Below are 22,474 nucleotides of genomic sequence, written 5' to 3'. Positions count from 1 at the left end.
GATGGTTTTGGCCTACCAACTCAGCCTGGACATGGTTTTAACTACTTTTTGTCCTATAACTCAGTCACCTAGGGACAAGGCTCACCACAGTGGATGTGCTTCATGCTCTCAGGATTAACTGAAGCTGAATGCAATGTTTCAACAATCAGTCTCTTCGTGGGGACCAACGAAAGGTCATACAACTAACAAATATTTCTCAGCTTACAGTTTGAAAATGGTTCCACCTTGCTCGGTGACTGCTTATTGTACCAGGAGTGTATGTGCTTCCTGGGCTGTCCATCAAGCTTCAGTAGCTCAAGTTAGCAAAGCCGCTACCTGCTCTTCAATTCACACTTTAGCACAGTTTTAAGAGGTGGCTGTTCAAGCCCCTGGGGACACTACATTTGGTTGCAATGTTTGCAGCTTTCTGCATGAGCTTCTTTATCATGTCTGGTTTGTTTTTGGGGCTTGTGGCCATGTTGCCCTCCTATTCAGTGCTTTGGGACATCCCTGTTTGTAAGTATTACTAAAGCTGCTCTGTGTCCTATGATGCACAATAAAGAAAATTATTTTTGGCTTATCCTCATGGAGTACATCAGTGGACACCGAGATCCCTCCACTCTGTATTGTGATTTATGGCTTGCTACAATACTGAAGCCCTTCTTACAGGGGAGGCATTATGCCTAAGAGGAGACTTACTGTCCTTTTTGTTTTTTCTTTTTTTCTTTTTCCAGTTTCCAGTCACCTGTAGGTGGCGCACAACACTGTAAGGATTATTAAACGACATCACTGGACGCAGAGGTCCCTCCCTTCTGTGCTGTGATCTGTGGCTTACTAAGGCTGCTCTGTGTTTTTGTTATGTACTTCAAGAAATTGATTTTACAGTTAACCCAAAAATCCAAATTTTAGTTTAAAAAAAGAAAAAAAGCAACCATGTATGTTTCTGGCTGAGCCTGTGTCTGCTTTAAACAGTTGCACACCATCATAGATGTAGGTGCATTGCCACGTGATTTAACAGGATATATTATAATACATGAAGCCTTGCCCATCTATTTTCAAATGCAGGCAGGTATCTCGGCACTCTTTTTGCTGACCCCTCCTCTAGCTGATTTAATCACTGAGGACAGGTAAAGCAGTAAGCTGCCATCAGTCATGCTGGTGAGGTGGTGCAGGTGGAGTGAACAGAGTTTGTACTTGGCTGACAGCAGTGTGACTACAGTGGTGGTAGTTCCACTGACTGTATGTGAACAAAGGACTTGACAGTACTGCAGGTAATCGCAAAGAGACTATCTTAGTGTTGTCCACCTGCGAAAGGGAGTGGATTGCATGTTGCTAATACTTGCAGGAGTCCTAGATAAAAAAAACATAGAAATGTACTTTATTCCGTTATTATGATTTGATTGCCAACAATTTACACATACATGCAACCACACTTAAGATTTTTAGTTTTAGGGTTTACATTCACTTTAGCTCACTGCTTTTTTTTGCGTTAAGTAAACTATTGTTCTAGTCTAAGATTTTGTGTATTTCAGGGTGCAATAACGAATCCATGGACTGTGACATCAAGATAGAACCTCCTGGCAGCCCTGACCGTGAAGGTGGAAAGGAAATGGAGACGGGGAAGGGAAATGAAGATTCAGAAGATGTGAAAAAAAAGAAGAGAAAGCCATATAGGCCAGGTATTAGTCATACCTTTTGAGTTATTTAGATGGTATAGTTACAATTGATTGTGAACAGAAATGACTAATATGATTGCCTCTTAGGCATTGGTGGCTTCATGATTAGACAGAGAAAAACCCATACACGGTCAAAAAAAGGGCATGCAGCTTTCTTGGAAGCCTTCCGTGAGAGCCAAGGTCAAGACCAGATTCATCCAGATGATGGTACGGCACCACACAGTACATGTGTTTAACCAAGAAACTTAATTTTTCGTTCTAATAAACCTCTGTGCTGTTTTCTAATGGAGTTCCCTACTGATTTCATTTGTTATTACATTCTGCCTTGATTCTTTCAATTTTTTTTAATTTTAAAGCTTTAATTTTATAAACCATTTAGCCTGTGAATTAACCTGTTTTTTTTTACCTGGTAAACCTAGTAGTAGAGACACCTATCGAAGTTGTTGCTGAGCCAGCAACTACAGAGGTAGATGAGAAAAAGAAACGAAGAGGGCGGAAAAAAAGCAAACTTGAAGACATGTTCCCAGCATACCTTCAGGTAAACTGCTGTATGTGTGTTACCTCTCCATGGTTATATATTAGTGGTAGCTCAGTTTGTAACACAGAGCATTTATCTTGTCCATTCCAAAAATATCTGAAGACAGAACCAAGCACACAGCATTAAGCGTACTAAAGACATTTAATTTAAGATTAATTCAGGGTGTTTTAGATACTGTTTTGTTTTCTTAAAAATTCTTCATCACGCTCATAAATTATCCAGAAATAAGTTGGGATGAGAACATAGCTACTGTATTCTGTAACAATATGAGCCATCTGCTTCTTTATCTTGACCATCAAAATGTAGTTTGGTACCTTGTACAGTCTTGACTGGAATTTTTATGTTTATGACCACTTTTACCATTGCAGACTGTAGGGTACCAGGAAAAAAAAAAAAAACCCTCATTGCAATAAAGGAGTAGCTGAGGGCTGAAGTTGCAATTGCTATAGTTAAACAGTTGTGTTCATTGATGATATTTGTGGCAGCTGATGGTCTCCTCCTTGTATAGGGGTTTCATATAAGAATGTTAAAGTTTTATAAATGCATCCTCATGGAGATATGTATGTATGTATGTATGTTTTTGTTTTGTTGTTTTTTTCAAAATGTTTTTTTTCTTTTTTTTTTACATACCTAATAGGAGGCCTTTTTCGGTAAGGAATTGATGGAACTAAGCAAACAAGCCCTTCTTGCTGCTCGGCCTGTGCCTCAGAAGACAAAAAGTGTGCAGAGCATACAGTGTCCAGCATCCATTTCGACAGCTCAGAGTTTACAACCCGCTCAGCCAGGCACAGGTAAGAAGGCATGCAAAGTTGCAGTTTGTTGATGCACATTATGTCTGGTAATGACCTAAGTTTAAGACCTAAAGGAGTTTAGCAGAGGCTGCTAATTTGTTTCTCTTGTGGCAGGGTTGTTTTCCAGGAAGCTCAGAAGAAGAGAATATGTGGGCCTCTGTTGCTTACCACTTTCTAGTTTTCTGGTTCATTGTGGAACACAAAAAGTCTTTAAACTCTGGGTTATATTACCACCCATGTGAGGATTGGACAATGACAAGTGCCCTCAGCTCACACACTAGTGGTTCTTGCAGCACATCTACTGTTCATGCCATTGTCTGCAGCCCAGACTCATGTTATCCTCTGCTTTTATACTCTATTCTGTCTTTGGAGTCCTCTTTGGCTCCATGGGGTTTGGCTGCATTATCTTCACTCCCAGCTTTTTCTGCAGTCATGCAAGACTTTGACCCAAGTTACGAAGTAATGTGCAAACTTTGATTGCAGGGCCCACAAGCATGCCTTCTTATCCTCGCCTGCTTATTCTCTATCTGATTTGCCTGTGGCCTTGGCAGGTTGTGAGACACCAGCAGTAGACTGAGGTGTTGCAGTCTACTGCTATCACTCTTAAATAAGAGGAGACTGTTTTGGCTCTAAGTGATATGGTGTACACCTCTCTTAAAGTAGAGTATTAGCTAGAACATGTGGAGCAGATGTCTTTGTTAATTTTCAGATGTGACAGGGCTGGAAGCCACCCATCTCTTTTTTTGCATGTCTCATTTCAATGAATATACGTAAGGCAGTTTGCTAAAGGGCTTGACTGTGGAACCCTTGTGTAAGAAAACATTTGATCTATATCAAATATCATTGCCCCTGTCCCATAACAATTTCAGGGTTTTCTCCAATTTCTTCATTGTTCCCTAACCCTAAGGAGGCATTCAGTGGACATCAAAGATGCTTATCTGTAATTCACCCATCTTTCCAGTGCATTGATTATTACGCTTTTTGTGGCCCCTGCTCTACTACTTAGTCATATCTTAATTGTACAGTACAAGAAAGAGGATGAATATTTAGACTGAGTTATAGGCTGGTAACTTCAGGTGATTGGACACTGGCAAGCTTTTGGTTGTCCCCCCATAGCCCTACCCCACTCAGTTTGTCCTCAGTTTTTCAGTAGTTCTTAACCCCTTGACGCCTAAGGGTAAAACAAATCTAAATGCCTAAGCACAGTTCTGCAACTTTGACATGTGTTAGTAAAACCGTACCTATCATCACAACTACTTTGTACATCCAGGTGAATTATACCTTGTTTTGTTCAGGACAAATTGGGCTTTCATTTGGTGGTAAATGGTAATGGATATCTCCTGATCCCCCCCCCCCCCCCCCCCAATTATCAAAGGAAAACTGGCCCAAAATAGTAAAAAAATATAATTTTTTTTTTAATTTAGCTGTGTGTTTCTTGTTACTACTATAACATACCACCAAATAACAACCCAAAATAAATTCTCCAGCTCTTGACGTTCGCAGCGATACCATATATGTGTGTTATTTGTACCCGTAGTACAGCCCAGAAACAATAGTGCATATTTTGGTGTTTTTTTTTTACCTAAAACACATTGACGGTAACTGACACTGATACCGAATCTCTTTAAAAATCCTGACATTTTGACCTTTGACCATGACCTTGACCCAAACACCCTGGCACTGAACTAGATCAAACCAGGGCTGTGGAGTCTGTAGATAAATGTTCCGTCTCCGACGCCTCAGTTTTGTATTTCCGACTCTGACTCCTCTGTATTAATATGCGAATGTATTTTATACATTCCTTGAAGGAAAGAAAGGCAACATACATGTCATTACCACAGGACTACTGGCTGGGAAGCCAACAGTCTACTGTATTGAACAGTTTAAGCAAAAGACAAACACAATGAAAACAACAAAGTTTTATTAATTTTTTTTTATTAATTAATCAAGTGGCTGGATAGTAGCAGCAGGCATAAACATCAGGAACAGGAACTTTACCAGTCCAAAAATACAAACCACATTATTTGGTTGTTTTAGAACAAAAACAAAGCTTATCTATATGAACCAAAAACAAAATCTGTAAAACACTATGGAAAGTATAAGTATTGCCGCTCCTAATTGTGCGTTGCGTGCCATATAGTGAAGCACATGAAAAGCATGCTTCTTCACGGTCACTTAACGTGTTCGTTTTGCTGTTACGTGAGGCACTGCATGCATTGGTCTTTATTCTTACAGTAGAGAAGTCATTAATTATAACTTTTTGTGAATTGGGACATTTAAACTTGCTTTTTTTTTTTAATTCCAATCAAAATTTATTCGGAGTCGGAGCATTGTTTGCCGACTCCGACTCCAGGTACCCAAAATTTCCTCCGACTCCACGACTCCGACTCCACAGCCCTGGATCAAACCTTGATCTAGGTATTTTTATTTCTATTATTTAATAGTTTTTTTTTTTTTTCTAACATTTTTTTCCCCCCCTCTATGCCAATAGTTAGAGAGATACAATGTATCTCTCGCCTCCATTCATAGAAAATAAAAAACCAACGGGGCCGAGCTGTACAGTGACTGATCACTGTGATAGCCAATTAGAGGCTATCACAGCAATCATGTGACCCAGAATCAGGAGTCCAAGGTCCTGATCGGTAGAATGGAACCCGGTGCTCTGTGACACCGTGGTCTTTGTACTGGGAGTGTGCCGTGCTGCACGCTCCCAGCAGAAAGACAGGTACGCAAATATGCGGCCCCACGGAAAAAAGCCCAGTTCTGTGAGGCCGAACATTTGTGTTACGTCGGCGTCAAGGGGTTATGGTAATGGACCTATTCTCCCTTACAGAAAAATCACACTTTTTTTTTTTTTAACTCATTTATTATTTTCAGTTTGGATTCTTCAATCAATTCTTCAGTTAAAGCAGTAATAAAACCAAAACATCTCCTGTATTATACAGACACCACTCTGCATGAATGCGCAGATTTGGATAGCATTGGCAATCTGGGTGGAGGGGAGTGTTAGAAGTACTAGTAGATTTAAATATGCTGATAAATTGAAGCTGAACTCCAGCTAACACTTTAAAATCAGTTACAACAAGTAGTTTTTCCTTTTGTGATAAAGGTTTTATATTAATAAAGCTGTTCATTTTAAGTGCCCCTGCCAGTGTTAAATGGTCGGTCTCATCCTTGTAACTGCAAGAGAGCTGTGTTGAAAAACGGACTTACTGGCCAGATCACCAGATGAACTCTCCACTGTCTCCTAATAAAACCATAGAAACCGTGCATCTGGTTCGGTCCAACCCTGTTAAAACCTCTGGAACTGTACCTGTACTCCACACAACAGGAATGTCCTTTTAAAGTTGCTTTTGAACATTGGGTCCTACATGGGTGCTCACCTAGGCACTTTGGACATTGCGCGTAGGTAGCCACAGGGTCATGACTGTGGTCCCATTTCTGTGCACCCTGAAGATCCTTCCAAGAGTATACCAACTATGTCTGACTTCTATATAAGGGATCAGGGATGTGGACAGGGGCACCTTGTATTTGACAGTTACCGAGTTCCCAGAATCCTAAAAGGTATGCATTCATTTGTTTTACTATCAGGAAGTCGAGGTTCTGTTTTAAATCGGTTCACTTTTACAGTGTAAACTGTTCAAACTTGGCATTAAAATTCAGGCACTCAGAGCCTGTCTCAAGTGGATTACCAGGCCTTACATCACACCATTGCTTGCTTCACAAACTTTACTGCCACCTTATATGGAGCCCCTTATATGCTACTTGGGTGCCTCCTCCCACCCTTTGCCACAAGAACTTTGCTAAAGGGTGGTCTGCCCTCAGGTTGCTGCATTCTCCTTTTAGGACACACTTACCTCATTTATTCATCCTACTCCATGAGTACCCCAAAAAGGTAATGCCCTAACCTGTAGCAGTGGAGGAGACCATGGAGAAAAAAAGCCACGGCAAAAGCACAGGCAAATTTTCACTCTTTCAAAGTTCTGCACAACACTCAATCTTATAATGACAAGGCTTAGCTGCGCTGGAGAAGGACCCAATTTTAAAACTATTCTCTCTGCATCTCATTTTAGCTTTTCCCCGGCGTGTAACAAGCGGGCCTACCTAGTTAAGATAGACTTGTCTGCAAATATGCCACAATTCTTTGGACAACTAAGGGCTTTACTACAGCCATCATTGTCCAGTGCTCAAAAATGCCAAGCTCCTTCTCTAGTTCCACTGTCTCGGAGTCTGATCTTGATATGCCCGCCCAGGAAAAGGCAGACACGGAAAAGCCCCTGCACTTCTTGCCCTTCTAAGAACTCAGGGCTTCCAGGTCACAGGTTATCTAGACAACCTTCTGAAGGACTCTGTTATCTACTATCTCCAAAGGACAATTCCTGTGCTTCAAGCTTTCGGTTGAGTGATAAACTTCCAAATATCTACTCTCCTACCCTGTCTTTATTTGGAGTACTTGGGTTTAATTGTAGACACAGCCCAAACAAGTTTTCTTTCCGGGGAAAAAAACTGCTCTCTCTCTACTAGCTCACACTTGGGGCTTCAGATCAGAGACTCATTTCTGTGATTCTCCTTAAGAGTTCTGGTTCTTATGGTGGTCTCTTGTGCTCAATTTCATTGAGACCTTTTGCAGTGCAACATCTTGTTGGCATGAAACAAGCTTCCTTGGATCTTCCTATGGTCCAGTCCCGCCAAACAAGGCACTTCCTAGCTTTTTGGATCTCCAACCCAAACTTGACAATGGGGAGGTTGTTTCTGCCGTATCACTGGAAAGTGATGGTGACAAATGCTAGTCTTTCAGACTAGGGAGGAGTGTTTCAATTCACCCAAGCTCCCATTCAACATCCTTGAGCTCAGAGCAACAAGGATGGCTCTGTATTAGTGGACCCACCTTCTTCAAGGACACTCAATCTGTGCAAGCAGAACGCTATGGCTGTGCTCTACGTCAGTTGCCATGGGAGCAGCTATTCCCATTTGGAAAATTTGGGGCAGTTACTCAGTGCCTAGGTTTCATTTTGCAGCCCCAGAAGTAGTATATTGTGAGATCCTTCTTTAAAGTGTTTTGTCATAGGTTCTCTTTAGCATATTTTATACTAATAAGGGGTCTCCTCATAATACATTGCTTCCACTAGAACCTTAAACACAGTTACAACTATTCATAATACAATCACCTTAAGGGCCGGTTCACACCAGCAATCACACAGGAGCGTGCTACGCATTCCTGTGTGATTTACATGCGGTTCTATTTGAGCCCATTCATTTTGAATGGGGTGAGTTGCACTGGACGGCACCAAAAGTAGTGCATACGCTACTGAAAATACGCACTGCAACTGGATTTCATGGTACTTCTGTAACCTGAAACTCAGTGTAGCCAAACATATTGTGTTTGTGACCTACATTTGTTGTGTCATTAACATTGACACATGATGCAGTTCGCAACTACAGTGCGTTTTGAACACTAGGAAACATGCAAGGAATGCGGGTTTCTTGCACCACTTTCTGGTGTGAATGTGTACTTTGTGAAACCTGTATTAAAGAGAAATATGGCATTGCAATCATCTTCTAAAAACTTTAGTTGCTCACCTGATTCAAGTTTTGTTTTTTTTTTTTTTCTTTTTTTTTCAGTGACCCAGAACAAGCATATGCTCTGTAAAAACAACTCCAAATATGGTCCGTGATAACCACCTTAAAGGGAGGCAATACCTGTTCTGTGCACTAATACCTGTTCTGTGCAATGATATTGCAGAGAATGGGCACAGGAAGGCTTTGACCTTCGGGTTTTACCGCCGCCTGTTTTCTTTAGCATATTTATACAGTCTCTCTTTTTAAGCTAACCTATTTTGTTGAGGTTACAAAATTGTACATTTGAAACTTTTCCCTTGTTTTTTTGGCTAGCTGATGCTGCACCACCTGCTTCAAACTCTGCATTGCCTCGTGAAGATTCAGACAGCAATGAAACAAAAACAGAAAATCCAGGTTAGGAAAAGTACTCTTTAACATTCTTGAAGACCTGCTCAATTAATCTAATAAAAGATTTTTTTTTTTTTTTAAATAATATGAGCTAGGCTAAAAGTACTGTATTTTGGCCATAAGGTAAACTTGTGGCAAACTCTGCATAGCTAAACTAACAACATCTTGTAACACATAGTGTTTGATTTACTGAAACAGGTGCAGAATTTGGTGCAGTTCTGAATAAAAACCTGTCTGCTTCCAGGTTTTATTGCCCATTTCATTGAATAAGCTGACGTTAGAAGTTGATTGGTTACCATGCGTAGCTGCACCAGATTGTGGGTGCTCCAGGTTTAGTGAGTCAACCCCACACTGTCATTGGCAGCTTTTATGTCTCTAGTGCTGCCCACTGGCCACCTACACTGCATATATTAAGAGCAACTTACATATATGTAGATCTACTGATTGTGGAAAATTTGGCTAGCCTGCTGATTTGGTTGCTTAGGTCCTGGGTTTTGATTTGGTGTATAGAGGTTAGGGGACATGTACATATTCCACTAACATGAATTTCAGAGTCCTCAGATGGTGCTTTGGGTGATGTTGAAGGGAAACATTGCTTTGTGATAGGTTTATATTGGCTTCTTCTCTTGACTTACATTACTTGCAGGTTTATTTGGAAGGCCAGCTTTAGCCAAAGCCTTTATCTTGACTTGGATAGAGTGGGCAATGGCTTAGAGTTTTTGATGGGTTTTTATTTCCCCCTTGTGTCTATTTTGGGAACATATCCACTAGGTACCTGACAAGGTAGGAACTGCTGGAGAGGCAAACAAAACACATTTCGTAAAGTGATGAAGAATTAAAACTTTTATGGGGTGTGGTGTGTTTTTTGTTTTTTTTGTTTTTTAAGGCTAAGTTAATTTTTTTAAGCATGTTACACTAATATTTGGAGTGTAACATTCTCCAGCACCTCCACTGATTGCGGTTGCCATGCTCTGCAGGCTTCAGGGAGGTAAAAATAATAAATATACTTTTCTGCAAAAATATGTGCATTTTATTTTCCCTAAAGGTGAATTGATTCTGTAAATAAATTATTCTCATAGCAACCCCTCCTTCTCCACTTCTCCATTTCAGTGTCACTGGGACAAGCAACAAGAAAATCTCAGTAGGATCACACACTGAAATAAGAACAGCTGCTTTTTGCTTTTTACAGTTCTATCCAAAAATTAAAGTAGATTTGGCTGTTAAACATGAAGTCCACTAGTTCTGCTATCCCAAAGTTTTTTTTTTTTTTTTTTTTTTGGTCCATGGAGAGACATGGGATGGCTAAAACCTTTTGGGTTATACTGACATCAACAGGGGAATTAGACACTGGCAAATAAACTGTAGGCCAGCTAAGGATAGCCTCTCCTACCATCCAGCATGCCTTTTTTTTTTTTTCCATAGTGTGGTAGGAGGATTTTTTTCTCCTCATGTTTTCTTTTTTTTTTCCTTCTCTTTCAGTCATGGCTATTCTCTAATTTGCTGCTAGAGCTTTATCTCCTTGATGGCAGCTACCCAACAGTCCAGACCACACTGATTGGTGGGATAGCCTGGAAGTGACCTTTGGGAACTGTGGTTTGCATGAGGTGGTTTTCAGACTGTTCTGGTAAAAGCTTCAGAGAGCTTTCCACGTCCAAGACTTGTGGAAAGAAACTTTTCCACAGTCCAAGCTGCTCTTGTTTGCAAGAGTCATATGGACCTTCAGTTCATTCCTATTGCCCTTTGGTCTCTCCCAGCCATCTGACTCTCCCCTATTACCAGTCATTCTTGTTTTATGGGTACCCAGGGTTTTGCCTCTTGCCTTACTTCCATGTGGCCCAAATATGTCTGATTTTAAGGGGGACAGTCTGCGTACCAATTATGCCCCATCTTACGTCTACAAACAGGTCTAAAGTCTGAAATAATGTTGCCCTCTGCTTTTGTTCCATCCTTTAACTCTGTCAGGTGTGGCTGCCGCCTCTGCCCTTTCAGTTGAGATCTTTGCCATGGTTATTCAAGACTTTATGGCCCAAATCACTCAGTTGTTTGCTCAATCAGATAGCAAAGGCCACGAGTGTTCTCCTGTGCTCTTTCCTGCAAATTTTATATCTGATTTGCCTGTGGCTGATGTCTCAGAAGCCACCAAGGCCCTTGGTGCAGTTCGCACCACTGAAACTAGATAATCAGCCTGTTACTTCTACAGTGCTGTCTCTTGCCTTAGTTTGTTTAAAACACCTTAGGCCACAAAAACTTTCACTCTGCACCTGCTATTAAATGTATTTCTCTGTTAAGATTGAAAGCATCCCGATTAATTTTCTCCTCTCAAGCTCTTATTAGGCTTGTATCCATTTTGGTTAAGATTTTGCACGCAAGTTTTCCATTCTCTCTATGGAGCCACTCATGTCCCGCATTAACTAACAAGGTGCTTATTATTCCGGTAAAGGAAGTTCCCAACCTATAAGCGGTGGAAACACTTTCGTGAATGGTCTGTGTGCTGCCCTTCACTTTATCCTGGCTGTGATTTTGCTTTGTCAAGCCACGTCTGGCTGATCAAAAATCCCTCTAGCACACTGTGGCAGATGATCCCATGCTTCTTGAGCAGATGTCTGTGAGCAGTTATGATGGTTTGCTGGAAGTCTTGTCTCATTTTCCGCATGTGTCTAATGTTGGTACATATGTGTACTATGCTTTGGCTAAAGTGCTGGACTGTGGAACCGTTGTGTAATAAATGTCTAATCTGCATAGCAGTCAGGGGACAAAATCTCTTCGGATTGATTCTTGAGATTTTGTCAAGGATGCTGTTGGTGGCTAGAACACCCAACTCCCTCAGTGGCAAAATCCTAAGGTACAAACTGTTCAGTCTTTCCCCCAACCTGTCTGTTAAGAAATGTCCATTGCATTCATCCATTCTCTCAACCTCCCCATCAAGACCCCCAAGCTTGCTTCCCTGTTCACCCACAATGTGTCAATCTGACAGTGTGCCAAATACTCAGACAAGCTTTCCTCGTTTGTGAAAGTAGAACTATAGGAATATGTATTTTTTTCATTTAGGAGAGAGTAATGGGAGTTAATGCATGGCTGGAGTGGTGGCTGAGGCTAACACTGATATCGACTTTATTGGCCTGGTCTGAGCGGTGTCCATCCTCCTTTGCACATTTACATTCCTGTATTGTGTTGAGACAATAGCTCCCACTTTCTTTGTACTGGTTGGGTAACTCTGCACTGTCTGGCTTTGAGCGGTGCTGCGAGGCTGCTGCAAGGGTCTACTTCTGGACACTGCTCAGGCCAGAAGTAGTAGTTCTTCCACAGTAGAAACATCAGACTCTCTGGTTGTGGATTCAAATTTTCCAATCCAGGAGTCCTTCAACTCTGCACTTTGCCTAGAGTCCCAGGCTTGAAGGCAGCATTCTTTGCCCACTTTCTCTCCAGAACTCTGCAAATCAACTGTCTGTCATCATGGAACAAGTCAACCTGTTCTTTGGATATACTGATTAGTTTGTCACTAAAAACCAGGTTGTCCATAGCTTTGCGGCTGTGGAATTCTGCTGTGGAGCCAGTGAAGTCCTTCCTGTCCATCTTTTTGATGATCCACTTGAAAGGTAAACCCCCCTCCCCTCCTTGCTCACACTGCCCCGTCAGCTACCGCACACTAAATCCTAGTTTAGTATGCGATAGCTGTTAGTTCTGGCTGCAGTGAGCCAGTGGTAGGTGGTGTTGTGATGCATGTTTCATTGCATCACATGGTTCCCATTTTTTTTTTTTACTCCACTTTATTTAAAGTGAACAAAGTGACACTTCATTCTTGTCACTCTATAGAGTTGTGCTGCTGTACAGTGACATAGTCACATATGCTATGTAGACCAGGTCCTGTTCTGAGCAGAACTTCATACTCCAGTCTTTTCAGGTGTGTACACTTCAGGGATAGCAGATTGGCAGGCAGATTTCTTTTATCTAGCAGCACCTGGATCCGGGGCAGTCTTTGAAAAGTAGCAGAGGAATCATGACTGCAAGAATAGGAGGGGGGCTGTTATGGGAGGTTGTGTGCTCAGCCTTTTATTTGTACAAATGGAGCAGAGTAGGCATACGGATGCATGGCAGAGAGGACTGCAGAATTGGGGGGTTGTGGCTCCAGTGCTACCTTTGCCTGTCCCAAAGGAACACCCATCATTTTTTCTTCTTCCTGGGGTGGCGTTGAAGTTTGCACGGACAATAATAAAAATGGCATTTTATATCAAACCCACAGCATTAGTTTTAATGGGGGCAAATGCTATGTGTACATGGTCCTCTGGGGGATATAAAATGCCTTCTGGTCAGAGTTCTTCTTTAAAGCTGCTCTTTAATCCACTAAAAACAGTGATTTGCTTGTGGCAATAACAAGTATTGTGATATGATTGTTTTTAATCTGTGTATAACTTTGTGCTGATATTGTACTGTATTTTGATTGCTTGCTTGTTTTCTGTGTGTGAGTGTAAAAAACTGTTCTATGAAAATCATTTAACTTTTTTTTTTTTTAGAGTAGTATACATGCTGGTAACAGTATAATAATTTTTAGTTCATGTAACACCCTAGATCGTGTTTATTTGTGTTGGTAAAATAATATTGTGATGTGCTTAATATTGCTCAACATTAAGCTGTATTTATGCTGTGCTCCTTTTTAACTCTAATTTGACTTATTACCAAGTTTAATCTGCTCTGATTCTGTGGTTTGGGTTTTGCTAGTGTCTTCTTACTGAGCTTTGGATATAGTTTATTTACCTGGCCTCCCCTCCCCACAGAGGAAACATCAGAGACGGAGGTCCTGAACATCGCTTCTGGTTCTCACACTGGAGAGAGAATTATGATGCCTCTGCCAGAGGGAGCCCTCGGCTCAGATCTGGATAAAATCTCCATGGAGGGTTGGTCTTGCAGCCTTACCCCAAACCTCTGTTTGTGGTGTGTTAGATATGCAGTGGTGGAATTTGCTACAACAGATCTCTGAAAACCTTTAATTACAACACTATGACAGTTCCCCTTTTCCACCTGTCATAATGTGATCCTGCCCGTTGCTATGAAGCAATGTGTCATTGTATCTGTGTCTGGCTCTTATGATCCCATGAAGTGATGCAGGAGACAACCTCTCTGTACTAATTGTTGCAGAGGTCATGTTGTATGTTGCAGTCCTTTTTTTTTTTTTTCTCTTTTTTTTTTTTTTTTTCCATTTCTTCTTTGTTCTTCCTTTACAATATCCAGTTATCTTTTTAGATTATGGGATTGATTTACTAACAAATATGTGCTTATGTTGGCACATTGTATGCAATTGTTTGCTGACAGAATTTACTATGCACTTGGATGTACACACAGGCTATTTTGTATCTTAATCGTACAGTACAGGACACAGAAGCTGTAATCGTAGACCACAGTTTATATTCCTCTACCTTCAGATTGGACACTGCCAAAAGCTTGGCTGGGAACACCACCCTCTGTGTACCCATGTAATCTCGTCCACTACATAAGGTTCCACTTGGGGAAGAAATGTTTTCTACTTTTTACTGGTTTTCCTTCCTTCTTTGACCAACACTTCTAGTAAGACTTGCTAGCTATGGCTTACTAGCAGTTTCCAAATTCATTATCTTCAATGTCCTTTTTGGAACTGTGCCTGGACTCTGTAACAGCGAGGCTGACCTGTAATGTTTGCATGTGGGCACTGGATCCTGTATTTGCTCACCTTGGTACAGGTTAGCTACATGGTTCTTTACAGGTCCATTGTCCATTGGCACCCTGACGACCGCTTCGGGGGTATGCCTACCATGACAGGGAAAGCCTGTACCCTGAATGGGACCAGTGATGTGGACAAGGTAAGACAGATCATCTCTGTATCTTTATGTACTGGTTTCTGGCTAAACATATCTTGTTTGATTTTTTTTTTTTCCTCCCTGGATATCAAATAGACACTACAATATGTCCATTTATTCTTCAAGACACACCATGGTGTGAAGCACACACATGGTTTGAAGGGCACATATTATGGGTTAATCTACAATTGGGTGTGTTTACCCTGGGAAATACAAATGAAAAAAAGCTGATCTAAAGCGTATGCTCGTCTGGGCACTTTTATTCAACTGTCAGTGATGTGGTGGCATCAGTTCTCTCTGGATGGATTTGGATACAGCTACATCACAGACGGTTGAATAAAAGTCAACACAAAGTGAGAAACCATGCTAATGGCAAAACAAATTTTGTATGAACATTAGCTGCAAGCACACTAGGCGGTATTTACCGTAGCATGCAAATCAGTGACAATGTGTCACGCTTAATGAATATAGAAAATACCACCATGCTAGATAGTGTAAAGAAAATCCACCTAACAAATCACAAGGATCTCAATGTATAAAATGTCCACAAAAATTACAAAGTCCACTTGAAGGCAATAAGGTGCATCTCACACTAGTGAGTCAACCTCCACCACAAATATTTTTACAGATATACGACACGTGGCTTGTCTGACTAAAGCAGAATTTTCTGCAACTATGTCTGATTTATTCCAAAGGCTGCTGTCACTTCTGTAATCACGGGGTACGAACACCCATAAATGCTCTTCTCCTTTCCCTGATTGTCTTCAGATGTTAAATTCTGAACTGCTTAGTGCACTTCATTTTCAGATTGTATGTTGGATGCTGACTGCTGTAGCGTATCCATTTAATGATTAGCCCAACTCAGGCTATTTATCCTTCCTGATAATTTTGATGCCTTGTAACCTATGGAAAGGGAGTTCAAGAAGAGTTGTACTGCTCTCACTGTGGATCCAGTCATCAATCTACTGTTAACATTGATGGCATTCCCTCCTTTTGAGGATTCAGTTGGTAGTTGTCTGGAGAATCTTTTCCTCAACAGGCCCAACCATGCAACTGGCTAGTTGCCACTATTTCAATTGCCCAAACCATTGCAAACTGGACTAGGCCTAGTGACTTTTCTCCGATTTATAGATGCTAATATTGCTGCAAGATGGCAAACCTTGTCTGCAGCACTGCTATTTTGTGTAGACACCATTGTGGACGTGATCAGTCAGTTCTCCTGAATCCCTACTTTTTGTGCATATGCACAGAATCTTGTGGCCTAAAGAATGGTCAGCAGAATGCCCTAGTGAGAGGTACCTTTTGCGGTACACTCCTCTTTGAAAGTTCCTTTGAGGAATACAGTGAGACAACTACTGAGGGAAGAGCGTTTCTACCCCTTTATCTTCAGTCTAGCTTCTCCATTCTGCGGGCCCCGCTACCTTGCGGATACAATCTTTTTGTCCTCTCTGGAAGTCATTACTGTAGGCCCTTCACCTTCTGGCAGACACTTTAACTCTAAGCCCATTGGACATGTACAAAAACCTTCTTTGCATGAAACGAGGCCCCCACTCCTTTACAAAGAAGAGAGAGGAATGTCTAACATTTACACCACATTAGGCAAAGATGTCCTGCCTTGTAATTCAAACTTCAGTTTGTTCTGCACTCCTGTGACACGGTTTCATCCATCAGCTGGCTAAGGTCTACTGATGTCCCTCAGCCGGTCCAGGGTTTGAAAAGATCCTGACTATATCGTCAGGATCCACCCAGAAGCCTGAAGCGGCACCTGGCTCGGCCTCTTTGCAATACTCAGAGCCTGAACCAGTTCCTCCTGCCCCCTTCGCAGTCCAGTGCTCTGGAGAGGCAGAGCAGAGAGCCAGAGACTGACAGTCATGGCTCTCTGCTCAGAGCGGAGGGGGAGAACTGAAAGGTCTGTAGTGTTTGATCAGTCAATTTTTACTGCAGAGCTAGCAGGGGACAAATGAAACATCGGACTGATTCTGCATCCACCTAGGGGAGTATAACTTTCTCAGACCATAGTCTCAAACATTGATGCTCTCCTTTCCCACTCTGGTTGACCTCACACCCTTCTCTGGGTTTCTCCCAACCTTGTACTGCTCAGAATAGCCAGTCTGTGTGTATATGTATGTATGTATGTGTATGTAATGTAGAAACCCAGAGAAGGGTATGAGGTGTGTGTGTGTATGTATATGTGTGTAGGTATGTATGTGTGTGTGTGTGTATGTATGTGTGTATATGTGTGTGTGTGTATATATGTGTGTGTGTATGTATATATATATATGTGTGTGTGTGTGTGTGTGTGTGTGTATATACTGTATATATATATATATATATATATATATATATAATGTGTGTGTGTGTATATATACATATATATAATGTGTATATATTAATGCAACTTAAAAGTTGAAACTAATGTATGAGGTAGACTCATGACATACAAAGCAAGATAGTTCAAGCTGTGATTTGTCATAATTGTGAATAGAATATTGTGAAAAGGTGCAATATTCTAGGCTCAAAGTGTCCCACTCTAATCAGCTAATTAAGCAATAACACCTGCAAAGGGTTCCTGAGCCTTTAAATGGTCTCTCAGTCTGGTTCAGTAGGAATCACAATCATGGGAAAGACTGCTGACCTGGCAGTTGTGCAGAAAACCATCATTGACACCCTCCATAAGGAGGGAAAGCCTCAAAAGGTAATTGCAAAAGTAGTTGGGTGCTTGTCAGGAAAGGGGAGCGTCGTGCTTATCCTTTATCCCTTTCACTGCCAGAGCTGTTTTTGCGTTTTTTTTTTTTTTTTTTTGCACACGTTTAAAAAAAATTATAATTTAAGGCCTGAAGATTACACAAAACCCCCAAACATATATTTTCTGAATGCATAGACCCTAGACAACAAAATAGCAGTAGTTCCAATTTTGTTGTCATATTATCACAAAGGCACAATAATCAATAAACTATCCATTTTTTTGGTAAAATCTAAAAGACGAGGTTGCATAGAGTAAATAGATATCCAACATGTCAAACCTTAAATTTGCATGCACTCGTGAAATGGAAACAAACTTTAGTACCATGTATTTTCTATAAGTGACGCTTTTAATGCCCTTACAGGTCATCAGTTTAATGTTACGGAGAAGGTCTGGTGCTAGAATTATTGCCCTCATTCTGTCGTGCACAGCAATATGTAACATATGTATCGCAATCGTCGTTTTCATGCGTAGGTGCCCCAGCACATACTTTTACATTTGTGCTTGTACATATGTGGGGGTGGGAGGCCTTGAAAAATTTGGGGGCTGGGGCATCTGGGGTTATATGCTTGGGTGTAAATTTTATTTATTTAATTTTTTTCCCCCCCCCCATCACATAGGGGACAAAAAAGTCCCCTGTGCAATATTTTTATTTTTTGGTGACTGGTTCTCTTTTTTTTTTTTTTTTTTTTTTTTTTTTTGAGACATGCATGCCTCCCCTGTGCTCCACTGAATGTAATGCAGTGCACATGGCTGGGAACCTGTCAATGGGGACCCAGAAGTGATGTCACATCACTTCTGACTTAGGACAATAAGGTGAGGGAAGCAGATGTGTCCACTCTTCCCCCCCTCCCCTACACCCTCCGGCACCCACTGACTGGTCCCAGGCCCGCAGATGGGCAGGCGGAGCCCAGGAGACATGGGGGGGGGGGTTTGCGGAAGCTGTCGACATAGTGGGCTGTGTGGAAGCAATCGGGCAGCAGCGCCTGAATGCTTCTACCTGACAGGTGAAAAAAAACCTATCTGCCCGGCGCCCAGAACTGCATGTCCCGGGCTTCGGCGTTATGAATTGAAAACATCCCTGTATCAAGCTTGCAGCTGTGAGCTTAATTACCCACTTGCCTACAATACTGGCTAATACACTTGCTATAGTAGCAGGGATGTTGAATTTATATCGCCCGACGCCCGGGACATGTATTATTTATTTTTATTTTTTTACCCTTTAGACCTGCCATTTCATGAGCGGATGCAAATTTAAGGTTTGACAAGCTGGATATCTATTTACTCTGTCATCTTTAATATTTTACAAAAAAAAAAAAATGTAATTTATTGCAAATTTTTTTTTTTTTTTTTGTGCCCTTTAAATAACTTGCTTGTATTTTTTTTACTGAAATTTATAGGGTAATATCATGTGACATAAAAAATTGGAACTACAACTATTTTATTCCCTGCTTTCAGAAAATATATGTTTGGTGGTTTTATGTAATGTTCAGGACTAAAATTATTTTTTTAAACTTGTGCTCTGGCAGTGAAAGGTTTAATCGTATTTAGGTTGTAACATGTTTAGTATCTTCCCCCCTCCTCAGCCTTACCTGTAAAAGCAGGTGGGAAAGGGGGGGGGGGGGTGGTGATTAACTCCTGTACTTACTTTTTTACAGTACAGGAGTTGATTGTTACACCATGGGTTATAATCTTCAGGTTAGTGGATACTGGAAAAAGTGCTGGAAATTTCCTCTTGTTGTGCCCATATAACAATGTTCCAGTTTTGTTTTTGTTTTTTTGCTAGTGTCCATAGGTGAGTGACCCCTCTCCTTTTGCCAATGTGGTGGCTGCAGTAGTTTTTTTCTTTTTTAGGCTTTATTTCTTTTATTTTCACCTGGTGATCTGGTCAGTAAGTTTTTTGTTTTTTATTAACAGAACAGATGTAACAGGGCTTAAACAGTTTACTACTGACAAGTATGCTTACAATGAACATAAAGTGTTAGCTGGAGTTCAGCTTAAATTGGTTAGTGTATCTAAATTTGCTAGTGCATTCTCCCCCAAATGAAAAATGCTGCTGTCCAAAGGTGCCTCAGTGTTCCTTTATCTAGAGTGGATACACTCTAATGGTGTGTTGCTGGACAGATCACCAGGTGAAAACAGAGGGGGAAAAAAAGCTTTAACGTAAACAAATGCAGCCACCACATCTGTTTGGTAAGCTGTGATATATTACCGTATTTTCCGGCGTATAAGACGACCCCCTACTTTTCCTGTTAAAATATAGGGTTTGGGCTATACTATTGCTAACATAGAACCAGTGTAACTGGATCAGTGCAACATTGTTAAAACCATGGGCACTGTATCTGGAACTCATGCTGTGGGGATGGCTACCAATTTTGCCTCAGGCACTGGATCTTCCATGGGCGCTTACTTTGCCATTTGTCGCAACAGCCGCAGGGTGCTATACAGGTTCCTGAAGGCCTCTTTGGTGGCATGCCCACCATGACGGGCAAAACCTGGATATTATGTATAGCTCAGCATCGTGGACAGGTAAGATGGTGTTTTTGACTATTTACGTTTTAAACAGGACTGTGTTTGGAATGTATTCACCTCCTAGTGCAAACAAGTGGTAAAATGTAACCATTCACTGCTCAGTCTCAGGTGGCTGACCAGTTGTTAAATCACACCACTGGTCACACACGTTAATGGCACATCCTCCTAGAGCCCTTATAATTTACACAGGTGCTTCCTTCTACCCTTTTACTATGAGGATTTGTTGCAGGGCAATCCGCTCCTGAGTTACCACACTCTCCTTACGGACATGCTTCCTTTATCTCTCACACTATATTCTGATAACGGTCTGAGCAACGCTCAACTTCAGAGTGACAAGAAGTCCCTTGCACCTGAGCGGGACCCAGATTTAACACCATTCTCCACATTCGATGCTGGCTTTATTTCAGGTACACAAAAAGTCGCTGATTTGACGGAAGCAGATATTTTTTTGGCATCTTTCACTTTTTGTTGAACAGGTTATGGCCTTAATACAGCTATCTTTATCTAGGCTCAAAAACGCCCCACCTCTTCTCCTACTCCTGTTTCTCAACCAGAGTGTGATCCTAATATGTCAGTTCTAGAGGATGCAGACTTAAAAGTGAACAAAGACTATATAGAATCAGTATTGGAAGAAGGTGATTTAAGGTTTCTTTTCCCCCTGATTGTCACAATATTAAACAAGGAGCGTTAGGTAATTTGCTTGGTAATTTTATAAAACTTATTACCTCTGTCTGCAAATGCATTGGTGTTGTGCAACCTGACTATTCAGTGAGTGGAAAAAGAGTTTGCAAAGCGGTTGGCTGTTTCTGTGGTTAATCCCGCTATCTCTGTCCTAAAACAACTTTCTGTACTGTAGGAAATTTGAGATGTGTGTAAAGGCTCTTTTTGATCTTGCAGCTCCAATCCTGCAACCAGCTCCTGCTGCAATTTCAGTATGTCTTACTACAGCTAACTGAACTAGGATAATGAACAACCAGCATGATGCTGTATTTCAGGATTGTGCTGTTTCAGAACATCTCTAGTAATTGCTTTATGCTGTGCTTTTTTTGTAAGGATGCTCTAGCAGAATGTCTCTAATATCCATTCACGTGTGTAGGATCTTGTGGCTCAAAGCCTGGACAGCCAAAGCTGCCTATAAAGGCATCTCGCACGTATGCCCTTCGAAGGAAGGTACCTGTTTTGAGGCACTTAACCAATTTATCAAAGAGGTTACAGGTGGGAAAGTTTTTTACTTTCACAGAGGAAGGTCCCAAATACGCCCTTCTCAGGATTGCCTAGGTCTCCTAAACAGAGCACCTGTCAGCTTTTTTAACCAGGCTTTGTCGGGTTTTTTACCTGAGTTCAGCCCTTCTTTTTGGCAGAAGGCCTGATCCACAAAAGCCTCCTTCACAGAGAAGGAAAGGTTGCACTTTTAATAATTTATTAGTTAATAATTAGTTGGGGAATGTCTGTGTGCCTTTCTCTAGGTTAAGGATGTCCGAGACCTGTGGGTTCAATCAGTAGTTTCAATGTGATACAAGATAGAGTTCAGAACTCCACCTCACCACTTTCTTCCTCCTATTCAGCCAAAAACGTAACACGATAAGTTATATTTGCAGAATGCCCTGAACCACTTTGGGTCTACCTCTGCAAGACAGATTGAAAAGAGTCTACTCAAACTTGTTCATGGTACCAATGTCCAGTGGGGTCCAGTCTGGGCTTAACTGGAACTTTAGCCAGAAAATTAATTCCTGCTAGATCACTTTAGGCTGGCCCCTTTTGCAGCTATAGCTACGTAAAGCATTAAAAATACATACCTATACTTGTTAAAATCCGAGAATTCTCTCTCGCTGTGCTATGCACATGCTCAGTTGTGCTCTATTTTTCAGCACTGTACCAAAAATGTAGAGGCTGTTGATGACTTTAACGTTTTATGCTGCTCAGGGGCACTGAGCATCAGCAAAATGACAGCCTTCAACCATAAGAAACGAGAACAACGCTGAAGGCAGTTTTCAGCACACACTAATTTTGGTAGCATAATTATTAATGCGGAATTTTATGTTCCTTGCTAAACTTTTATCAAGTTGTTGTGGGTAAAGTTCTACTTTAAAATCCTTCAACAAATTTCTTAAAATGCTGAAATTGTTCATGGAATCCACAAGGTCAGTAATTGCTTCTGAGAAAAGAGGAATATACAGTATGGTATCCATGGACATCCAAGTTGCCAATCTGGATGTTCCCATTTACCCGCATCATCAGTGACTTCTACACATTGCAGTGGTAGACGACTTACAGTTTGCCGCATTGCCTTGTGAGCCTATCCTCTGCTCTCAGATTGTTCACAGAGGTCTTGGCACCTTTGCTTTCCCTTCTCAAAACTCAGGGCATCAAAGCCACAGTCTATCTAGTCAATTTTCTCCTAAAGGATTCATGTCCCTTGC

At 41.3% G+C, this 22,474-nt stretch overlaps 1 protein-coding gene across 1 annotated transcript in view; it reads left to right on the top strand.

The window, feature by feature from the left end:
* KMT2D (lysine methyltransferase 2D) overlaps window positions 1-22,474 on the top strand; it is a 261,049-nt gene that overhangs the window by 100,625 nt on the left and 137,950 nt on the right. The window contains exons 20-24 of the mRNA XM_089679503.1: window positions 1,512-1,658; window positions 1,743-1,862; window positions 2,075-2,193; window positions 2,831-2,984; window positions 8,877-8,957. Of these exons, the coding sequence (XP_089535629.1) occupies window positions 1,512-1,658; window positions 1,743-1,862; window positions 2,075-2,193; window positions 2,831-2,984; window positions 8,877-8,957 (621 nt within the window). The remainder of the gene's footprint in view (window positions 1-1,511; window positions 1,659-1,742; window positions 1,863-2,074; window positions 2,194-2,830; window positions 2,985-8,876; window positions 8,958-22,474) is intronic.

Source organism: Staurois parvus, unplaced genomic scaffold (assembly GCF_062004578.1).
Source record: "Staurois parvus isolate SC_StPar_1 unplaced genomic scaffold, SC_StPar_1.0 ptg000017l, whole genome shotgun sequence".
In the NCBI taxonomy this organism is placed as follows: Eukaryota; Metazoa; Chordata; class Amphibia; order Anura; family Ranidae; genus Staurois; species Staurois parvus.
The sequence above is the reverse complement of the archived record's forward strand: the minus strand, read 5'-3'. Positions and strand labels throughout refer to the sequence as shown.